The sequence below is a fragment of the Danio rerio genome, chromosome 17, assembly GCF_052040795.2.
Source record: "Danio rerio strain M-AB ecotype USA chromosome 17, GRCz13ab, whole genome shotgun sequence".
NCBI lineage: Eukaryota > Metazoa > Chordata > Actinopteri > Cypriniformes > Danionidae > Danio > Danio rerio.
In genome coordinates this window covers 25424434-25447473 of record NC_141037.1, presented here as the reverse complement: position 1 = coordinate 25447473, position 23040 = coordinate 25424434, and the positions used below count along the sequence as shown (strand labels likewise).

General features: G+C 35.6%; 1 protein-coding gene across 9 annotated transcripts in view; it reads right to left on the bottom strand.

Moving 5' to 3' along the window:
• The window catches only part of ehbp1 (EH domain binding protein 1), a 196198-nt gene that overhangs the window by 150567 nt on the left and 22591 nt on the right, over positions 1-23040 (bottom strand). For all 9 annotated transcript variants that reach the window (XR_015513384.1, XM_087290470.1, XM_087290471.1 and 6 more), the window contains exons 3-5: positions 21961-22018; positions 19595-19690; positions 17760-17813 (exon numbers count right to left, since the gene is read on the bottom strand). Coding sequence is in view for 8 of the 9 variants with exons in the window: in XM_087290470.1 (XP_087146596.1) it covers positions 17760-17813; positions 19595-19690; positions 21961-22018 (208 nt within the window). In the remaining variant the exon portion in view is untranslated. The remainder of the gene's footprint in view (positions 1-17759; positions 17814-19594; positions 19691-21960; positions 22019-23040) is intronic.

The window sequence follows — 23040 nt, the reverse complement described above, 5'->3', positions numbered from 1 at the left end:
ATCATTTTTTTTCAGAAAGTTCACTTTAGAACTAACTATGATCAGATTTCATTCTAAATTACACCACATTTTGTTTGCCATCAGGCAAAAGCATACTGGAGGCTAAAAAGAGTGCTATTATGTTAAACAAAAATAAATAACATAAAATCTTGCTAACTACAATACAATTAACAATTCCTTAAAAAAAGTTTTTTTCTAGGTAAAAAAAAAAAAAGTCTTTTAGTACTTTGATTCAAAACCGACTCCTAGAATCAGTTCTTAAAATTGGATGCTAATTAAACATGTCAACTCAATGAATGATTCTTTTAGTACTCCATCCTTTTGACTGAATCGTTATGAAACTCGACTCATAAACCCAGATCTCAATGTTAGATGCTAGATAAAATAAATGCAACAAGTGCTTTTCTTTTCAGTTCAATTAGGCCAAATATTTCTTTTAGTACTTCAAATTTTTGACTGATTCATTATAAAATCAGAGTCAAATAAGCAGTTTTCAAAGTGTGATGCTAGATAAAACAAAGCAAACAAACCCTTCTGTTTTATATTCGATTAATGATTCTCTTAGTACTTTGACATTCGGACTGATTCAAAACTGGCTCATAGAACCAGTTCTCAAAATTGTTAATTAAATATGTAAATTCAATTAATGATTCTTTTAGTTCTCCAATCTTTTGATTGACTCGTATGAAACCCGACTCATAGAACAAAATGTCAAAGCTTGGTAATGCTAGGTAAAATTATTGGAACAGATTCTTTTAATTTCAGTTTAATTAGGCCTAATAGGCCTAATGAGTCAAATAAGCAGTTCTCAAACAGTGCTGGGTCAATTTAATGGAACAAATCATTCTCATGTCAATTCAATTAATGGTTCTTTTAGTACTTAGATTTTTTGGACCGATTCAAAAAAGGCTTGTAGATTCAGCTCTCAAAATTGGATGCTAATCAAACATGTCAATTCAATTAATGATTACTTTAGTACTTCAACTATTTAATGGATTCATTGTGAAATCAGACTCAAATAAGCAGTTATTAAAGTGTGATACTAGACAAAACAAACAGAACAAATCGTTCTCTCTTCTATTCAATTAACGATTCTTTCAGTACTTTGACTTTGTCTTGATTCATCATGAAACCCGACTCATAGAACAGGCTCTCAACCCGAGATGATCCCTGAGGGGATCAGAAAAATGTAGCTCCTTAACAAAAAAAAAGCTGCATCAACATTGAGGGTGTTTGTCAAAGAAACGGGCCACAATAGGCTGTTCTGTCAATAAATGCCAGTTGCGGGTTCCTGCATGAATGCGGAGCTGAAAATAAATATATAAAAGAACAGACAAAGAGAGAAAGAGAAAGAGGATGGATGACACATTTTCAGTTGGCATCACCCAGGGCCTATTTCTGTCTGTCATCACTCATCTGTTGTGATTCAAATGTGATTTCCCCAAACTGTCATTGAGTGGCACTCACACACACTCACACACGCACACACACACACACACACACACAGATTAGAGGTAGTGTCATTATTTGTGGGAATTGTGCTATTGAGGGTAGGGCCGGTGGCTGGGGGATTGCCATTGTTCCAGATGAACATAAAAGACGAGCAAAGCCAACAGACCAAGACTTATGGAAATCAAAAATAATACCAGCCACCAAAATAATAAAAGAGCCCATAACAATAACAGCCTATTATAAAAGAGAGGAAGAGAAGATGCCAGCTTAATACCTTCAGAGAGAGAGAGACAGAGAAGAGAAGGGGGAAAAATGACAAAAAGCTGTGTTCAAATACTGGAGATGTTGTTTCGGCAGCATACCCACGCTGGGACACTGCCTCGTGCCTACAAACACACAAAACAATAACAATAGACAACAGAAAATAAAGCTTTATCCACAACCCACCAAACGCCATGACCTACAGTCTCTTTTCGGCTCTCAGATGAAGGACAAGCAGACGCTGCCAAATTTACTCTTAACACAGACATCACACACACCAGGCCAAGGAAAAAGATCTGTAAATTTGTCTTAAAAAGTGTGAATGATGTGAGAAATGGTTGACAAAATAATAAACGTTAAATTGGCTCTATAGAAAATGGTCAGCACAAGAGTCTATGTTTAAAACAAAGAAACGTTTTAAATATACAATATTGAATCTACCAGACTACGTCTTTATCTCTCTCGTAGTTTAATTTGAATATTTTATTAGTAAAACTATTCAAGTGGAAAAATGAGAGCAAATGAACAATCATGATAAATAAAGTGTTCAAAATGAAAACAATGATAAGTGTAAATAATAAAAATAAATGTTATTTACCATAGTATTAAATGTACATTGTGCATAACTACATGACGTAACCCAAAACCAAATATTATTATTGACCCTCACAGTATGTACCATTTATTTGTATACTCTAGATTTACATGTACAATTGCATTATAGCATAGACATGGTAAACATAAATAAATAAGAAATAAATGTAATTAAATAAATAAAATTTAAATTAACAAAGCAAATTTAATTTATATTAAATTTTAATTTTAAAATGTATTTATTATTTATTTTAAAATAAAACTAAATAATATAAAAAAAAAATGAATTAAATAAGTAAAAAAATAAAAAATATATACAAAATAAAAAGATAAAACAAAATTACATAAATTAAAATACGATGAAATAAGACAAAATAAAATAAGATAAAAATAAGACAAAATAAAATAAGATCAAATAACCCAACTCAACAAAGTAAAAAAATAAATAAAAATAAAAAAGAGAAGCAAAGAAAACACCAACATCCCATTTTTAAAAAGTGCCAGCAGTTATTACATAACTGTAATTATAGACATCCTTAACTTAAATCAATGCTCAGTGTGTCCATCACAGGTATAAAGACAGTTGTCAGGCAGCAAAAAATCTAAATGTGTGTGTGTGTTTCTTTTGAACAGTAGAGAGTAAAGACCCATATACTAACCACTGGATAAAACAGATAAGAGAATTATGGATGTGTGAAAGTTCTGGAGAACCAGCTGTCACATGTTTGACCCAACAACACTAAAGCAAATCACAGTCCAATTTGTTACAACAAATACAACATGGCGGCTAAGTGCACTGAATGAACCATATAACACACCATATTTCTGGAGCCCTTATGATCAGCCTGTGAGTTTGAAAGAATCACCTGATCAGACGTGGCTGTAAGAGCTTCTGTCAGAGTAGTAAAGCAGGTTCAATGGCAGTGTCGTCCCGCAGGCTTTGAGGGTCATATCTGTGTTGCCTCTTGAGTTTTAAGCCGTTTAAGACCGACATAATAGGTTTAATCCATCACATAGAGTCTATGGTTTTAAAAAGAGTTTAAGTGACAGAAGATACTTTACAGTCTACCTGTCAGAGTCCAATTGAGCTCAAACAGACAGTTAATTAAACAGATGTCATCCTTTCTTTCTCTTGTTTTAATATATACCTTCGTTTAAAGAGTATAGTGCAAAGTTTTCAAAGTCTCTCATAAAAACTTCATTTAATTGATAAGATACAGTAAAGTAGATATAATAACATTATGAGTATTTAATTCATTTTAAAATTAATATAATGATTTAAAATGAATGTTATTTTAGATTTAAAAATTAATTTGTTCCTGGTAGGGCTGCTCAATATATCGTTTTTGCATCGATATATATGCACATCCTCAATAGTCACATCACAAAGATATGCAATGTCCAGTCTGAACTATAGTTGACCAGGAGCTACAGAATTGTATTTAATCACTGTATTTATATAGAAAATATATGATTTATGCAAATTCATTTATTATTTCCAATTTTTGTCTTGTTTCTAGGCCAAATATCTACATTTCCAAGCGAAAACAAGATTTTAATGTACCCCACTGGCAGATAATTATCTTAAAGAGCCAATATTATGGGTTTTTGAAAATTCCCCTCCATGTAGTGTGTAACACAGCTCTAAGTGAAGTAAAGTATCTAGCTAAGGCTTAAATCTGTAAGAGTACAGTGTTTAAAACGGTTGATTCATCTATAAAAGAGTCGACTCATAGTGCTTCAAACGAGTCGCCTTGATACCGAGTCATTAGGTGTTTCGCCATGACGTACGAACGAAACCAAGTTATTCACGTGCACGCGCAAACCCAGGAGATTTCAAACCTGAGGCCCTGCCCTCTGACGCAGAAACGCAGACACACACACACACACACATACCCACAAACACATGCACACAAACAAGCCGGTCGATTGAAGTCACACTGCAGATGGATATTATCGAATCTCTACCCAAAGATGAAATCTCAGCATTATAACCAAGCAGTTGGAAACTACTGAAAACTTCTGCAAACTACATGCTACAAAGAATACTTCATTGGCGTTTGTTAAAGGAAGGATCAGTAAAGAGTAACTTACTGATGGACGTCAGGATGGGTTTCTTCCTCCATTTCTCAAGTGTAAAGACGTGCGATTAAAGTTGTTGCCTCGTTGACTCTAGCTTGCAAATGTATTTAGTTGTGATTTGTTGCTTGTAACCGCGTGTACTGTATCAGGTTAACTGGCTATATTCTCTTACCGCGTGCAAAGTCACGTTAAAAACGCGACGCGTGCTGCTTTGTTTACGGAGCTCCGTGCGTAGAGGTCTGCATTCCCGCCGCGGGACCCGACTAGATTTCTGCGGTGCGGGAATAAATTTCCGAAAAAAATCGCGGGAGCGGTCGGTAACGGGTTTAATTTGGGACGGGAGCGGGCTGTCTAGCAATATCGTGGATATTGCTATGCGAATGAAAGAGAGAGAGAGCTTTGCCTGTGTGTCTGCTTGGTGCTTGTGTGTGTGTTTATACAGACAACTTGGCTGTCTGGACTGTTTAGCTGGGTGATTTTCGGTTATGTTCTCCCCCGCTCTTTAGCGGGATCGGGCGCGGCGGGCAGAAAACAGGGCGGGTCGGGCACCGGCACAACAAATTCTTAATATAAGCGGGAGCTGTCGGGTTCAGGCCAAAAACTGGCGGGTGCCGGCGGAAGCGGGAGCGTTGTCGTCCGGAGGTGTGTGTGTGTTTGTGTGTGTGTGTGTGTGTGTGTGTGTGTGTGTGTGCGCGCGCAAGGACGAGGGCAATATGTGTGTTTGTGTGCATTTCACTCTCTGACTGAAGGCAGTCGACCAATCGCAACAGACTGTCATCGGTCCAATCAGCGCAGATTAGCTTCGCGCTAAGGAGGGGTTTGGGAACAAATGAATCACTGGACGATTCATACGGGAGTCGCTGGAATAATTATGTAAAAATAAATGCAGATTATAAGACCATGAAAGTGTTTTTTGACCTTGCATGCATATTAGACTGTTGTTGGAGACCCTTACAACCAAGATATGACCCTATTTTATGTATAATATGGGCTCTTTAAAACATAAAAAAAAAAAACTCTTAATTTTCTCTTATTTCTTCTAATGGTGAAAACTAAACAATAAGCATTACATTTACTTGCTCTGCGACACAGTAGGTAGTGCTGAAGGTCGCTGGTTCGAGCCTTGGCTGGGTCAGTTGGCATATCTGTGTTGAGTTTGCATGTTCTCCCTGCGTTCCCGTGGGTTTCCTCCAGGTGCTCTGGTTTCCCCCACAGTCCAAAGACATGCGGTACAGGTGAATTGGGTAGGCTATATTGTCCGTAGTGTATGAGTGTGTCTGTAAATGTGTGTGTGGATGATTCCCAGAGATGGGTTGCAGCTGGAAGGGCATTCGCTGCGTAAAACATTTGCTGGATAAGTTGGCGATTCATCCCGCTGTGGCGATCCCAGATTAATAAAGGGACTAAGCCGAAAAGAAAATGAGTGCATGAATGAATTTACCTGATCTAAGATTTTTAATATACATATTTGGACTGGAAACAAGACAAAACTAAGTAAGAAAATCTTTTTTTTTTGCATTGTGATTATTTTGTATATGAATACACGCCAACAAAAAAAATCTGTACCCCAATAATTAATCATCAAATAGAGCTATTCAGACCCTTTTCTGAAACTGTATTCATAATGCAATATTTAAAAAAATCGCAGGAAAATAAAAATCGCAATATCTGATTTTTTATATAATGCAGTTATGCAGCCCTGATTCTTGGTATGTACTTGTGAAAACCTTCTCATTTTGCAGAATTGTTTTTATATAAATTCTGACTATTGATCACACCAAAAAAAATATTCATTGGATTTACAGTTGTTTTAAGGTAAGTGGTTGCAAAGAATCACTGGCTGTTTCTCAATATTCCTTCTTCAGCAATCTTGCGTCCTTGTGTTCCCGTGTAAAGTCATTATGAACTGCCAAAGTACAGTTCCACAACTCAAGACTCCAAGAACGAAGGACGTGTGAAAGTTCTCGGATGTGTTCTTGATATAGAGTATGTGTCGTTCTAGACTTGAGCACAACAACTCACTTGACACGTTCAGTCTCCCCCTACCGACTTCGTTCTTCCGAGGTGACCAGGCAAGACCGGCCTCCACAAGAACGCAAGTTCATTCTTGAAATTGAGAAACAGCCTATATGTTCACAAACCATTCATTATTCTGTGCTATAAATGCCCATATTTGTATGATAAAACACATCATATTTGTTTTTATCTTTGAATGCAAATATTAAGCTGCCAATCCTCACACCTTTTTCCAGAAGAGGATGAAGACGTTACATTATGTGCCTCAGATACCCCTCCAAAAAAAAAAAGAAAAACAAAAAGAACAAAACACCTGCCTGGCATCACATTTTATTAAGGATAAAAGAATATATAAGTTTAATTTTCATAACAGGTCCTTTTACAGATCCTTGCTGAATAATACACAAATTTTTCAACAATTGTGCACATATATTAGTATTTATTCAAACCTAAAATCCATAATATGCAGACAAAAAGAGCTACAAACGTAATGCTCAGATATTCATTTAATGCTATTTAAAAAAGCACAAGAAATTCAACTCGAACACAAGAAAGATTACAGGTTCTCTCTCCTTCTGTTTTCTCTTTTACTAATCCCTTTTTTTCTGTTTTTAGATGTCCATTTGAGATACTGAATGAGTGCTGCATGTTTGTATTTCCTGTAAGTGTTTCTGAGGGTGAACGACTATGATTGTTCAACAGCTCTAATTCGCTTTATCGTGATTGCCGTTCGTTTCTCATGAACCGAAACAACAGCAAAGCGGAACAAAACAAAAACAGACAGATGAAGACAAATAACACAAAGGGATTAGAAGTGTGTGTGCATGTGTCCCGTTTAACGGTAAAACACTAAATCTAAACATTCTTTTCAACTACATTGTATGAAACGACAAAGAGTCACATGCAGATGTTCAAAACACTCACATACTTTAAGAGATTACATTTGAAAACACATGCAGGTGATATTTATAGTACTGTTATAGCTATGGAAAGATATAAAAAAAGGAAATTCTCAGGTTCTCACTATATAGTTTGTTTGTACACTACCTGGTAAAAGTCTTGTCTTCGATCCAAGTTGTAAGAGCAACAAATAATAACTTTAATTCTAGTTGGCAGAAGGTAGATTTGTTCGATATATCGACTGCTGAGCTGCATTCCAATCATCACAAATACTGCAGAAAACCTATTAGGACCCTCATGTACCCAAGATTCTCACAAAATCAGTCAAGTTTGGTGAATGAAAAATCATGGTTTGGAGTTACATTCAGTATATAGGGCGTGCAAGAGATCTGCAGAGTGGATGGCAACATCAACAGCCTGAGGTATCAAGAGGTATAAAGACATTTGTGCTGTCAACATCAAGAGAAATATTGATAGATGTAGTATTTCATACATGCTATGAAAAACAGACCTTGCAAGTTAGGGTTTTTGTTTATGGTGGACAGATCCTTAAACTAAATACTAATAAAAATATGATAAGACTATGACTATACAGGTAATATGTCCTTCAAGGGAGATGATATAGGAGACAATGAGGAGACGGAGTGAGAGAAGGAACACCGGGGTCAAGCTTATGGATAAATATTTGACTTTGAGAAATATTTTTTCAGAGCCACAGAAGATCTGTCTCTATCAGCAGGCACCATCTTAAGAAGAAACAAAAAAAATAAATACGCCAGAGATCTGGGGAAAGAGATAAAGAGGGAAGGACAGACACAGAATGGAGAAAGATAAAAAGAAATGTGAAGGCAGGCAGGTGAGGAAGAATGGACGACTTTGAAAAAAAGAAAAACAGTCAAAGAAGAATGAAGGACCAGTGAAATAAACACAAACTCTAGAGAGAACTGTGTGTGTTCATGGGTTGCTACAGCTTTAAGCCCAAAAAATAACAAAGTACAGAAATGCTGCAGACAAAACACACACACAAACACACAAACACACACACACACACACACACACACACACACACACACACACACACACACACACACACACGAGAGAGAGTCTCCTGAGAGAGTTTGTGAGCAGCAATGTGACCTCATAAGTGAGAAACAGATTAACACACACGTGCATGTTTTTTCCTGCTTTCATCTTACACTGGAGGGGCAAAACAAAAAGAGTTTCTGTTTTGGGTATCTTTGGCTGTGTGTGTGTGTGTGTGTGTGTGTGTGTGTGTGTGTGTGTGTGTGTGTGTGTGTGTGTGTGTGTGTGTGTGTGTTGGGCTTAGAGCTGACCGTGACCTTCCGTTACATCTGATATTCACTCCTGTTAAAAGAAACCTGTCAGTCAGACACACATAGAGACCAGAAAATAAATTGCACACCTGTCAAAGTAACATTTAAGTTATAAATATGTTAAATAATACAATTTATATATAACTTTGATTTTATAATTATGTTTTTAATCATCATAAGAAAAAAAATGCATGATGTGTCCCATAAAAACCTCCTTTTCAAAATGTACTTTTGTTTGACAAGGAACAATTAAATTGAGAAATAAATAAATATATACTTTTAAATTAATTCTATTATTTTGCTACTTAAAGGGATGGTTCAGGCAAAAATGAAAATTTTTTGTTGAACACAAAAGATCATGTTTAAAAAATGTTAGAGATGTGTAACCATTGACTTCTATAGAATAATAACAAACACTATTATTATTGTTAATGTTAATGGTTACAGGATTTCAACATATTAAAAAATGATGTTGTGTTCAAAAGAAAAAAGAAATCCAAACAGGTTTGTGACAAGTGAAGGGTATGTAAACAATGACAGACTTTTCAGTTTTGGGTGAGTTATATCTTTAAGCAATAATTATTTGATTATGCCTAAAATGCAACTTTGCCGTTGCAGTCAGGAACAAGTAACACTTAAAAAAATATTATAATCATAAACAGTTTTTTTGTCCAAATGTTAGATTTGAACATTAGTTTTATAATTATACTACCATTTAACTGTATTTTTGATCAAATAAATGAGACTTCTTTCAAAGACATTGATCAAAGAATACAACCTGCTTGCTACTTGTGCAACCTCTGGAGAACGTTAACACACATTTATACATACACAATTCTGTATACATATACACACAGACACACCATGAATCCATAGATGAATATCTGCACTAATGCTGTCAGTGACAAACAAAGTTTGTTTTAATCTGTATCAGTGGATTTTCTTTAAACGTCCAGGGGAACACTGATGTTGAATTATATACTGTTCAAATCGTAATAAGTTGATAAGCAATCTTGATAATACTATAGCTGAAGACAAAAACTTTAAGTTTTACATGACACTCAAAAAGGCGAAGCAGTGGCGCAGTAGAAAGGGCTGTCACCTCACAGCAAGAAGGTCGCTGGTTTGAGCCTCAGCTCAGTTGCCATCTCTGTGTGGAGTTTGCATGTTCTCCCTGCGTTCGCGTGGGTTTCCTCCAGGTGCTCTGGTTTCCCCCACAGTCCAAAGACATGCGCTACAGGTGAATTGGGTAGGCTAAATTGTCCGTAGTATGTGAATGTGTGTGGATGTTTCCCAGAGATGGGTTGCGGCTGGAAGGTCATCTGCTGCGTAAAAACTTGCTGGATAAATTGGCGGTTCATTCCGCTGTGGTGACCCCGGATTAATAAAGGGACTAAGCCGACAAGAAAATGAATGAATGAATGAAACTCAAAAATTTTAAAAACAACTGTTTATTTTACAGAACTGTTTAACAATGCCATATAATGAAATACTGAATATGCATAGCGGAATAATACGAGTTCAATACATGCAGATGGCATACTGAGAGCCTTAAACACCAGGTTTCCTCGTTTTCATCTAAATCATGTGATAGTAAAATCCTGGTGAAAACCAGGCCAGTAAAAAAAAAAAAATCAAGCTATGTTTGCATCCACAAATGCAAATTAAATTTATGCACAAAACAAAAATATTGAATAATAGATGTGCAAATTAAGCAGCGTTTCCATTTAGTAAGACAAATTCGTCACTTTCTGATTAACTGGCGCCAAACATGAACAGTAAAAATGGAATTTGCTGCAGTAGGAGAAGCTGCGCCAATCTTTTTTATTCAAGAAAATGACTTTAACCTCAGAAGACGATGCCTACTGGCACGTAGGGCTATTTTGCCAAAATGAAAGGATTCTCGTCCTCTCACTCATACTCAGTGGATTAGAGAAACTACGTCATGTCTTTATTAAGAAAAAAATCTGGTTTTTATTAAGAGGGTCGGAGGGAAGATTTTTTTTAAGGTGTGGCAACCTTTTATTGATTAGGGAGACACAATGTCTTAAAATAGTTTTTATACTTTGCTAAGCAACATGTACAGATGTCGAATGGAGCCCCCGGTGTGTGTACCCTCATAAAAAACATTATTTAGTATTCCAAAAGACATGATGCGACACTTTGCGACCTATATGTGATGTGTCTTTAATAAGGAGAAGTTCTCCACTAGCCAACTGCTCAAAGTGTGTCACAACACACAATGCAGGATATACAGATCTAAAATATGTTTATTAATTTTATGAATTGTATATTTAGTAAAATTTGCCATTTATGTGTGTAATGAGGCAACAAACACATGTAGAATGCTAAATATAAAATGCTTAATGCACAATAATGCATCATATCATATTACTCATCTCTTACTCTAATTTCTCTTGAGTGAAAGGACGCCAGCTCACTTTATAAAACTCATCTGTTTATGCAGTGCAGAGTTAACTATAAATTTCTGCCCATGTTTTCAGATTTTTCAAAGCTTCAAAACACAACTCTTATTGTGTCTCTATCAGTCTCTTTTTTAAGAATTATTGTAATTGATCCTCTTTTATGAAGACACTAAAAGGGCACATATATATAAAAATGCAACTGAACTTAAGAGATTGGAGGTTAATATCCCATTTGAAGTGAAATCCATGTGCGTCTGAGGCTCAGACAAAATTACACAAAGCAAAGCAGCAAAAAAAAGTTGAGGGCCAGTTACATTCAGTTGTGATTAATCCCTGGAGAGACACACACAAACTTTTCTATTTCATTCTCCACACCAGCTTTGCTCAGCATGCCTGGCTGGGTGGCTGAATTATTCTGCATGGTCTCCAGAGAAGCGCAGGACAGGGGCAGCGTGTGGACCAGTAGGTCACGTAATGCAGCCTGCGCTGGGACCCCTGGGCAGAGGACAACTGAGGTGGAAATGACTTTAAATGTTTTGGATCAAGTCCACAAAAGGCAGCAGATCATCAGAAAAAAATGAAAAAGCAGCAGCAGAGAAAAGAGAATAAAAAAAAAGATTTAAGAAATGAGGAGAACTAAGAATTGGTTTGGAATTTGGCAAACAACAACATGCCAAACTGTGCTTTTGTTTTAAAACTGCAAAGCCCTAAAGACTTAAACTTGAAGAAAAACCGTACACATGGAAAAGAAGCTTATCGCCGTTTGAACAACAGGAAGTGAATCATTCAGCTTCAACAAATTTGTTTCTTCTCTTTTATCTATCAATGTGTTTACTTCTCATCGTTTCATCTTTCCTCTTATTCTTTTACTTGTATCTATTCTATTTCAAGAATTGAGGACTTGTGAACAAAACCTATTTCTGCATTCAGTCACATGCCGCCCTCTGGTGGCTGGAGGAGAAAATGAGAAATAAAAAAAGACCATTCTGCCGTGAACTGATTTTCTTTTGGAACACAAAATGAGAAACTCTTTTCCATACAGTAATAACGGAAAAAGTAAATGATGGGATTTGTTGTTCCTTGAACAGTTTTCCTTTATACATTTTTTCCATTATGCATTTTGAAAGAAATGACATATATTCTTCCAAGTCTGATTTTTGTTCCCATGACTCCAGTGGGGAAAATAATAGAAAACAACGATTTGCACAACTGCAAAAACAAACTACAGACACAATTAAACCCACAACTAAACTTTAAACCCAGAGTAAACCAGAACAGACGCTGATATGAGGAATAAAAGACAGAATATATCTAGAAATGCTCTCACAATTCTCTCTCTCTCTCACACACACACACACACACACACACACACACACACACACACACACACAGAAATGTGGTGCCAAATAGGGCAGCTCCAGGAGCTTTGATGTCGGCCTCTCTTGGAATGCTGTCTTCTCCTCTACCGCCTTTATACTCCTTTCTTTCAATCCCTCTCTCATTCTTTCTTTGGTTTTCCTTCTAGTTTCTCCCAGCAGGCAGCGGCATAAGGCATGAGAGAGAAAAAAAATCCAAAATGGCTTGGATTTATTATTATTTTTTAATTGTCAATGATATAGAGACTGTGCCATGATTAAAGTTACACAAGTGCACAAACTTACTGCAGGTGAAAATATGACATTTTATATAATGCTTGGAAAATCTTGTTTTTGCAAATGTTGGGTGAGATTAATTTAAAGGGAAATTAAAGGCCTGTTAGAATTTACTTGTCAGTATAAAAATTTTTTGCAAATACAACAAAAGTCAAAGAATTGATTTGAAGGAGAGTAAATTATGACAAATCCCTTTGATGTTTAAAAATGTTTCAAAATACTTTAAATGTGAGTAAAGTTTAATCTGTGAAAGTTAGACAAGGTATCACGTCGTATATTAGCATTAAAAAAAATTTTTACTGGACTAATATTACAGCGAAATTTCTGTCAGTACAACAAACTAAAATAAAAGAAACAGACTAAATTATAGCTAGATTATGTATCACGCTTGATTCATGATCTATATGGATCACAACCCACAGTTCGGAACACAGTTCCAACATTTATAACAATTGCAGAGAGATCACCTCCCGCATCATTTAAATCATGTGCATGAAAGCTTTTTGGCTTCCCTGTAAAATATAATGATGATGGAAATGTTTTGGTGGGACCTAAATGCTTTCTTAGACTATTAATTAAAGGTGTTTTCTGTCACTACTTGTTTAGCCTGCATTAATGCATTCAGTGTACAACTGCACAAGTAAACATTGAAAGATTGTGATCTCAATTCAAACCTGTGCAACATGAATGATAAATAATAATGATTTGCATATGTTTTTAATCCTTAGGAGTGCTGCATTTAAATCTGTGTTTAACTGCGAGAGATTCAGTTTTTACACCTTTTTAGTTCGTTACAAACAATTAAATAACACAGAAGTGCTGGAATAACAGTTTATAGTTCAGATAGAAACACTGGTGTCTATTGTTAAGTTTAAAATCACCGTTTAATGGAACTTGATGCTGGTGAATGTTGTAGCAATTAAATTGTGTAACCAATGGGTGGCGATAAACAACCATCAAAATTATGCCTGTGAGTAGGTTTTCAAAAATGATACACCTATAATAAAACAAAAGGTTGTGTGTGAGTTGTTGAAGCATTAACTGAAAATAAATATTATATGTTGTACAATATGTAAGATTTCTATATTTAAGATTATCAGCAACAGTAGCAATGACTTAAAAAACAAACCATAGTGTGATCAGAAACGTTAGATTTGTGAGTCGTTACACCACTAGTTATTATCTTTAAAATAATTTTTGAAAAGAGGTTTTAACATCAAGCAGAGCTTCTCCGCAATGATGTCTATAGCTTTAAAATATGTGAGCACTTTTTATAGTTCAGTAAACTCCAACTGGCTGTTACAGTTATCATTCTTGTTTTGAACGACCCCTTTTTTGTTAAAGATATGCACCAGAGCATGATTCATTGTGATTACTGCAGCATCTAAAAGACATTTTGTGTGGCTATAATACACAGCTTTAGGGTGTGTGTAAGGTTTATTTGAGTTTGTGGGAGATGGGAGTGAAGGAGGAATTCAGAGAGCTTGTGGGAACCTGGTGTGTAGATCTCTGGATTGCTAGTGTCGGATGACGGGCATGTCTTTGATCAGTCTGTTATTACTGAGGTGTGTATGGACAAGAGGAATTCTGATCTCATGCTTTGTGTTCTCCATCCACTCTCCAACCATTCCCCTTTTGTGTACAAGTAATCCAAATGAAGAGGAATCCCATATCATGCATTCATTTCACATCACAAATACACACACTTATGCACCGAGAAATGCCGATTGAGACATCTTTAGTGTGTGCAAAAGATTTTCATTCTGTCATGAAGACATAGAAGTAAACAAGAGGTTGCCAGAAGAGGAGATACACGTGAGTTTATTATTGCTTGTGTTGATGTTTGTGCTTGTGTGTGATATGTGTGTGTGATGTGTGTGTGTGTAGATGTTTGCCCACGTGTCTGCTAAGTAGACAGAGGGATAGAAGAGCCTCGTCTGGACCACTGCCCATGTTTGCGGATCCAAACAATCTCTCTCTGGAGACACAGACAGATGCCATGTCCAAAAACAATCAGTCTGCAATATGCAAAAATGCACCAATATGCAACACTGTAAAAGTTAAAATTAAAACTTTGGACAATGGTTTTGAAAAGATTTTTTTTTTCAAACACTTAGAGAGTGTTTAAAAGATTAAAAAAGCTCTACCCAAGTAGCAGTTTTTACAGCACTATATACAGTGCATCCAGAAAGTATTAGCACTTCACTTTTTCCAAAAGTTACAGCCTTATTCCAAAATTGATAAAAATCAGTTATTTCCTCTAAATTCTACACACAATATCCCGTAATGACAATGTGAAAAAAAGATTTTTGTTATTTTTAAGCTTTTTTATTTTGAATAAATTTGCAACAATTTAAAAGAATGTTTTTTCACATTGTCATTATGGGGTATTGTGTTTAGAATTTTGAGGAAATAAATGATTTTGATACACTTTGGATTAAGGCTGTAACATAAAAAAATGGGAAAAGTGAAGTGCTATGAATAGTTTCCGGATGCACTGTGTGTAAAAAAGGTCATGTGATTTTGTTATACAATATCATGTGATATTAAAAATGTGTGTGAATGGATAAACCAGCAGGCTGAGCACACTGTAAAACTTCTGAAATGTTGTTTTGGTCATTCTAAAACGCTGTAAGCATTCCAGTACTAGTGTTATTATATTATTAAATACCTCCAGAACTGTCAAGAGCATCTGTGCTTTGTGTCAGAATTGACAGAAACAACAGAATTTCTTCTGAGGTGAACGTCATTTATTAAAAAAACTAAAAATTTACGCAGCTTCTACCGCAGAAAATTCAGTTTTTACTGCTGATTTTTAGTGGCAGTTAATCAGGAAGTGATGATTTTGTTCTCTTTGACTAGATTGGATGTAAACATAGCTACTTACAAAGGGTAATAAAAACTTTAAAGATGCTTTAAATGATTTAAAGGACGCTTTAGCTCAATTATAGTTTGTGTTAGTTAATGCATTACTTAATGTTAAAATTAAGTACTTAAAAAAAGTTACTTAAATGAATGATCATGTTGTATTTTTTTATATATTTTAATTCTGATTATTCCGGTTATTGCTTTTATCCTGTTAGATACATTTTCTACAGTATCTACAGTATTGTCTTCAGTAAAACAAGCCTTCAGAAATGCCTCATCAACGTGTGTCTTGCTGACTAGATGTTCAAATAAATTTTAAAACTACCATCCATGACAGCATCCATGACAGCGTGAAAGCAAAATGAACCAGGACTATATGCATCATCTTTTTGTTAGCCACACTACGACAAAGAAAACATTAAACCCCGAACAAACTTTGACATGACCACCCAACAGCTTGAGATGTTTACTGATCTCTAATCAGTAGCCTGTTAAAAAAAGGAAAAGCGAGAGAGAGAGAGAGAGAGAGAAAGAGAGAGAGAGAGAGAGAGAGAGAGAGAGAGAAAGAGAGAGAGAGAGAGAGAAGGCAGCTATTTAATACATCCCTCATTAACATATTTTGTTCAGCATGTGTTATGGAGTTTTTTTTTTTTACTACTACTACTATTTACTGTGTGTACTGTTTTTATTACATATGTTACTTTATAACTGCTTTGGCAATATATTTGTAACATTTGTCATGCCAATAAAGCAATTATTGAATTGAATTGAGAATTGAGAGAGAGAGAGAGAGAGAGAGAGAGAGAGAGAGAGAGAGAGAGAGAGAGAGAGAGAGAGAGAGAGAGAGAGAGAGAGAAGGCAGCTATTTAATCCATCCCTAATTAACATGTTTTGTTCAGCATGTGTTATTGTTGAGTTTTGAGTCTGTTTTATTCAGAGGCCTGTGTTTGTCTTTATTAAACACATGCAAAGAAATTCCAGCCACAAGAAGGTCTATTCTCCAAAAGTATAAAAGAACAAACAGCTAAAAGTAGTACATGACACAAGGGTTTGCTTATTCCGGTTTCCTAAAAGAATGGTTTGACAAGCCACAAGATAATTAGCCAACCAGATGCCAAACACTGCTATGTTTAGGCATTTAGACAATCTCCCTATAAAGAAAATCTGCACTCTAAAAAGGTTGAAAACATAAATTATTGCTAAGATAAACACTTGCAAATAGGGCTGAATGATATTGGAAAAATCTGACTTGTGGTATTATGTTCTTCTAAAAAAAATATTTCACCCGATGATTTGAAAAGCTCTATTTGGAAAGAATTCATTAGTTTAGATTGATTAGGATTATTTTGTAATAGAGTGCATCTGCATAAAATATTATAAACAAATCAAAAGCATACATAAATACAATAGAGCACAGATAAAAGTGAAATAAACAGTGCTTTATGGGTTTTCTGTGGTTTAACAGTATCCAGGTACAGAAAAATAAATAATAAATATGGAATAACATTGTATAGTCTTTGCTGTAAAAATAATTAAAAACAATTAATCAATGTTAAAGCTACAGACTTTATATTTTTGTGTGCCTAAATGGTTTAAATTCACTTGAAATCTTTTACAGGCCTTAAAACACATCTGAAGGAAAAGTTTTTATTCTATATAGAATTAAAATAGCAATGAGTGCACAAATCTCATGTGTCCTCCCCCTAATCTGTGGTGTCTGGTTATGATAACTCCAATTTAACATTACAGATCCTGCGATGTGGCTATTGCACATGATATGACTGAAACAATATTTTCTGCAGCACTACACCAATCAATGAAAAACTAGATGAAAAAACACTTGGCTGGGTGATGAAACAATATTAAAATCCGTTTCATATAAAAAAATAAAATAAAAAAAAAAAGACCAACTGAAATCCAAATCCAACTACCGAGCAGCGCAGCTCAGGCAAGCTTGAAGCACCACAAAAAGAGCTGCTTTTAGTCATCTGTGAAACCATAAAGCACACAAATGCTTAAAATAACCAGAAACAAAGAGTCATATAGTGTCAAACACCTTCAGCATCAAATCATTCTTCATTAGCACTGGTGTGATTACTCCATCCGACCACTAGGTGTCAGGCGGCACATTGCAGAGTTCAACAGAAACATAAAAGCATACTTTAAGTACTCACATTTTCAATGACAAAGGTCCACTCTTTATCTTCAAACTCCTCAGCATGAGGATCCTGAAAAACAGAAGACAGAAATCAATTAGATGACACAAAAACTGAAAGAGGAAGCTCATTAAATACAGTCTCAGCATAAAAAGCCCGTCTAGCGTCTTTTTATCTACTGGAAGCACTTCACATGTCTTCCTCTACACATCAATATTACAGAACAAAACATCATCCACTTTTCCTTAAGGAAATACTATGGAAAACATGAGGGATGTGGAGACGTTGCCATAAATGACTTGATCTGGATATATCTGTCAAACTGACTAATTCTGTCACAGAATAGAATAAGACAAAGAGACACTTTCCTCGAATAATCTGAGTTTATTTCAGAGTTCAAACATGTTTATTGTTCAGCTAAATATGCACATATTCATTTAGGCTCAAGTGAGCAGCTCTTCTAGAATGGTCATGGTCAGCTGACTGATTGTTTGCTGGTACACAAATGAAACATTGATGGACTCTTGAATGCCAAACTGACCCACTGCAATGTACTCTGGGAGATGTAGTTTTACAAGACAGTGTGCTGTGGGGACAAGGCTGATAAGAAAAATGTTTGGACAAGCACTTTGTGTGTGTGACCTTTGTAAACAATGTGGAGACTGTTAGAGGATATTCAACACCAGGTCAGCCTGTCAGCGCAAGCTCGTAATGTAAGCGTGTGCATGTGTGTGTGTGTGTGTCAGTGACGTGCGGTGAGGTTTGTGGCTGGTGAGGCACTGACTTACAAATGTATGCACTCAAATATATTTGACACCTACCGATTGTGTCACATCTCATATCAACATTATTTAAATACACATAGCAGGTACATGGGTCTATTGGGCCAAGAAAAAATGTAAAATGTATAGCAGTTCAGTATGCCTCTCAAAAAACAACAAGGTGAACACTACAGACAACTGTAATAAGGGACACAGCACCATGGCGGATGCACACGCTCTCTGTCTGTCTGTCTGTCTGTCTGTCTGTCTGTCTGACAGACAGAAAGACAGACAGACAGACAGACAGACACACGCACGCACGCACGCACGCACGCACGCACGCACTGAAATGACTTGAATTACTTTGAAATGATCGAGTTATGTTCTGTCCAGTTGTTTGAAGCAAACCCTTTAGACACCCTTTAAAAACAAACTATTGCTTTTAGGGCCACTTTAACTATAATTTATTTACAGTCAGAATCTCATCATGAGTTATTCTATATCTCTTAGATATTTTTTTAACAGAATATTAAAAAAAAAGTGTAACCAAACCATAAAGAATTAACATGATATACTAGAAAAAGAGCAAATAAATTGCTTTTAAAATGCTGTCATCATTAGAAACCTCAGATCTACAAACCACTTTCTCTTTCCATTTTAGATAAACACAGTCCCTGTGTGGCTGCATCTGGGTCTGACAAATCAGGATGTAAGGTCTCACTTCTTTCATGGCAGACGTAAAAAACTGCTAACTGGCATTTCAAAAAGACTAAAATATCAAGCGAGCACTTTCTGCTGCAGTGTCAGTTTCAGCTCCACACATTTGAGAGGGGAGTTAAAATCTTGGAATGGCAGTTAAATCAGAGAGGAATCTGGACGTCTAGACACCAGCAGACCCCAACCAATCAGCTTCTGGAATACAGCCAACCATTTCAGCTTGCCCCAGTAATGTTTAGGCCTACCAGCTATAGGCCCCTAACATGCGAAAGTGTGTGTGTGTGTGTGTGTGTGTGTATGTGTGTGTGTGTGTGTGTATGTGTGTGTGTGTGTGTGTGTGTGTGTGTGTGTGTGTGTGTGTGTGTGTGTGTTTACCTTAAATAAGGTGACAGTGATCTCGATATTCTCTGGAACAGGCCACACCACCACTCCTCTATAGGGATTCTTGATGCCAGGCTGCCAGCTGTGAGACTACAAAATAAATGATAATAAAATATGATGAAATGGATATAAAAAAAACAACTACAGAGAAATTTAATAAAAATGTAAACAAATATATTTTCCCAGTATAAAACATTAAAATAAGCCTTGTTGGCTGAAAGTATGTTAATTTAAGAACAGGAACTGAGATATTGGGATATTGTGACAATACTGTATGTTTAAGTGAAGCAATTGATAAGATTCACATCAAGTTAGTTTCATCCAAGTGCTAACATTCTGTATTTTACAGTACAAAGCATTCAACCAAAATGAAAAGATTGTACTTCTGTTTTCAACATTTTATCCTAACATAAGTAATTACTTTCCTTTATATGTATATGTATAAAATCTAACATTGCAATGTTTTGTTTTTCTGCAATATACATTGAATATAAATACAATTTAAATGACTTTAAATACAATAAATGACTTAAATATCTCTAAATCGGTAAAAATTCAGGTAGAGAAATTAAATAATCAAATATAAAATAGCAATGCATTGACTTCATTGTATAAATAGATCAATAATAAAGAACTTAAAAATGTTTTTTTTAAAAGTTAAAAATGGTACAATTTCTTGTGCCTGTAACATTTAAACTCTCTTAATAAGCCCAAACAGTCTTAGGCTGTAAAAACACAGGTAAATAATCAATTTTTTCTCCATTATGGTAAAAATCTTCAATGATTCTTGGTCAACTATAATCTTAATTCAGCATTGCAGATCCTGTGATGTGACTATTGCAGATGCACACAATGTGATATTGATGCTAAAATTATATATTGTGCAACCTTCAAATAGAGTATAGTTTTTTAATAAAAAAAAGTCTGTGCTATTACATTTGAGATTTCCCAATTTCTATCTGTTAATTAGGAAAACAAACTCTCCCAAAAATGTTGCATAGATCCTCAAAATATTATATTAAAACTTTGACTAAAGCCCTGTTTACACTAATATACTTTACTTGTAAAAGTAAGTTAAGTTTTAAAAATGGAGCTTTTTGGAAGTGCTGAAGAGGTCGTTTTGGCTTTAAAATGCTGCTGTTTCGTGTCAGTGTGGATGGCGGAAAATGAAGACATCAGATTGGGGCTTTTTCCTCAATATTAAGTGCACAAAGTTTAATCTTGCATCATTTCCTTAAGTTAAGACTCCGCAAGTTTGAAAAACAAACTCTAAAAGACACGTAGGGTAAAAGCAGTCTAGGCTACTTTATAACGTTGTTCACTTTACCCTGGCTACATCGTTTCACTTTCAATAAAATAAAGCAATAAAATTAAAAGATGATATAGGGAACATTGCCCATTTACATTTTTTAAATTAGCAACTTAACAGACACTAAAAATGTTGAGGCATCATGTAGCTACATATTTATATGACCGTCATCTTCACTGTATGCATATTTATAAAAAAAAAATAAATAAATAAAATAATAAAACGGAGCCTATAACAACTGCCTCCTTTCATTTTCATTGAAAATACGAAACACCCTCTCTTTTGAAGAGTATCAGTTTTAATAATCAATAATGGCCATTAAAAAAGTATAACGTACAAAAAGTTTATACAATATAGGAAATAAAGGCAAGCAATCAGTCAAATGTGCTGAATCAATGTACATGATTACATAAGTTTACATACTATCTTATCTTTGCACTCAGCCAAAACACGCTACCTGAGAGCAAGTAACAGATTCAAAAGACCATTAGAACATGACAAAATTATTTAAATATTTGTAAATAAAAGTTTAACAACTATAGTGAGATGAAATAAAACAGAAGAGCCTTGATGAACTGTCTAACGTACGCTGCTCTCATCTGGGGAGTTGTGCTCATAGCACTCGCTGACTGCCTAAAGCTCAGATGTGCGCTTACACTGCAGCACATGCTAGAGTGTGTGTGTGGTCATGTGATGTGCGTTTTTAGCGATATACTGTGTGGACAGAGAACTTTTCAGAAACGCTAGGTGAAACACCTCAGTGTGGACGTGGATCGTTTTCATTCTTAAACGCCATTTTAAAACTATAATGCATTAGTGTAAACAGAGCCTGATTCCACAGATTGTCTGAAACATGAGATAAATCCTCATTTTATATGTATTGTTCGTAGTATGATTATTCAGAGTGATTGGATGGTTCATTCTTATCGTGTAAGTACATTAATAGTGGCATTTTGGTTAAGAGAACTAATTAGACATGCAAACCTAAACATACTACTATAAACTGAAAATATGTAAGAAAAAATGTATTAATTAAATAAAAATGACACACCTTGGAAGATTTCCTTCGGCTCCTGCGAGTCCAAACTACAACTAACTTGTCCGGTTGCCTAAAAAAAAACAAGATTAAAAAATAAATAAATGAAACAACCAGTGATAATAAAGCACTACCAATTTATTAAACAAGCACAAAACGCAACAGAGCTTCAATTTTCAGCTCTACAGTTCACAAACCACCAGAGAATAGAGTCTGAATCACTTGAGGCTCAATTAGGAAAACAGAGAATAATGTCTGATGAGAAATAAGAGAGAAAGATGCTGACCAGCCTTCCCCTGATAAGAGCTCAAAGTCCAACTGATGCTACAAATCAAATCAAATCAAATCAGCCATATCACACACACTCAGCCTAACCAAACAAAAAAACACACCCTTTTTGCTTTGAGTGTGAGCACTAAAATGAATATCTACTAAAGCAAACACATACAGTATGCTATTTTCATCCCTCACACTAAAGCACAAATACACCTTACAGCACAACATTCACAACACACACCAATCTGAAAAAATACACTCACAGACAGATAAAAAAAATAAAAGCTGAATGTACTTTTAGAGGAGAAAATGGTTTCAGCATATCTAAACTGGAATGTGAGAGAACGAGTACGCGCACACACAAACACAGGATCCAGGATTCGTGAGTTGAATTGGATTACCAGCAGTAAGAAGCTTGACCGCAATCTGCCAGGTGTGTGTTCATGTATGTGTGCCGAGCGCGTCTCATTTTTATAACATCACTGTGCTCATGAAAACCATGATGGAGCAGACAGGAGACTGATCTCTAACCCTCTATAGTAAGTTACACCTGCTGTGTGTCTGGATTATTTCAGATTATGGGACGCATCGGTTTTCCACAGTGAAATGCTTCCCAAAAAGTATTTTCTGCTGAGAATTACCATCGATAAGGAATTTTAACTAAGGACAAAACGAAAAAGTGTGTCTGGAAACAAGAGAAAGAGCATTGTAGAGAAACCATACACAGACTCTCCATTGTGTCTCTACATGATCAGAAGACACACATACATAACTCACTCGTGCCCTACGGCATCATGCTGTGTGTGACATGGACCAGTG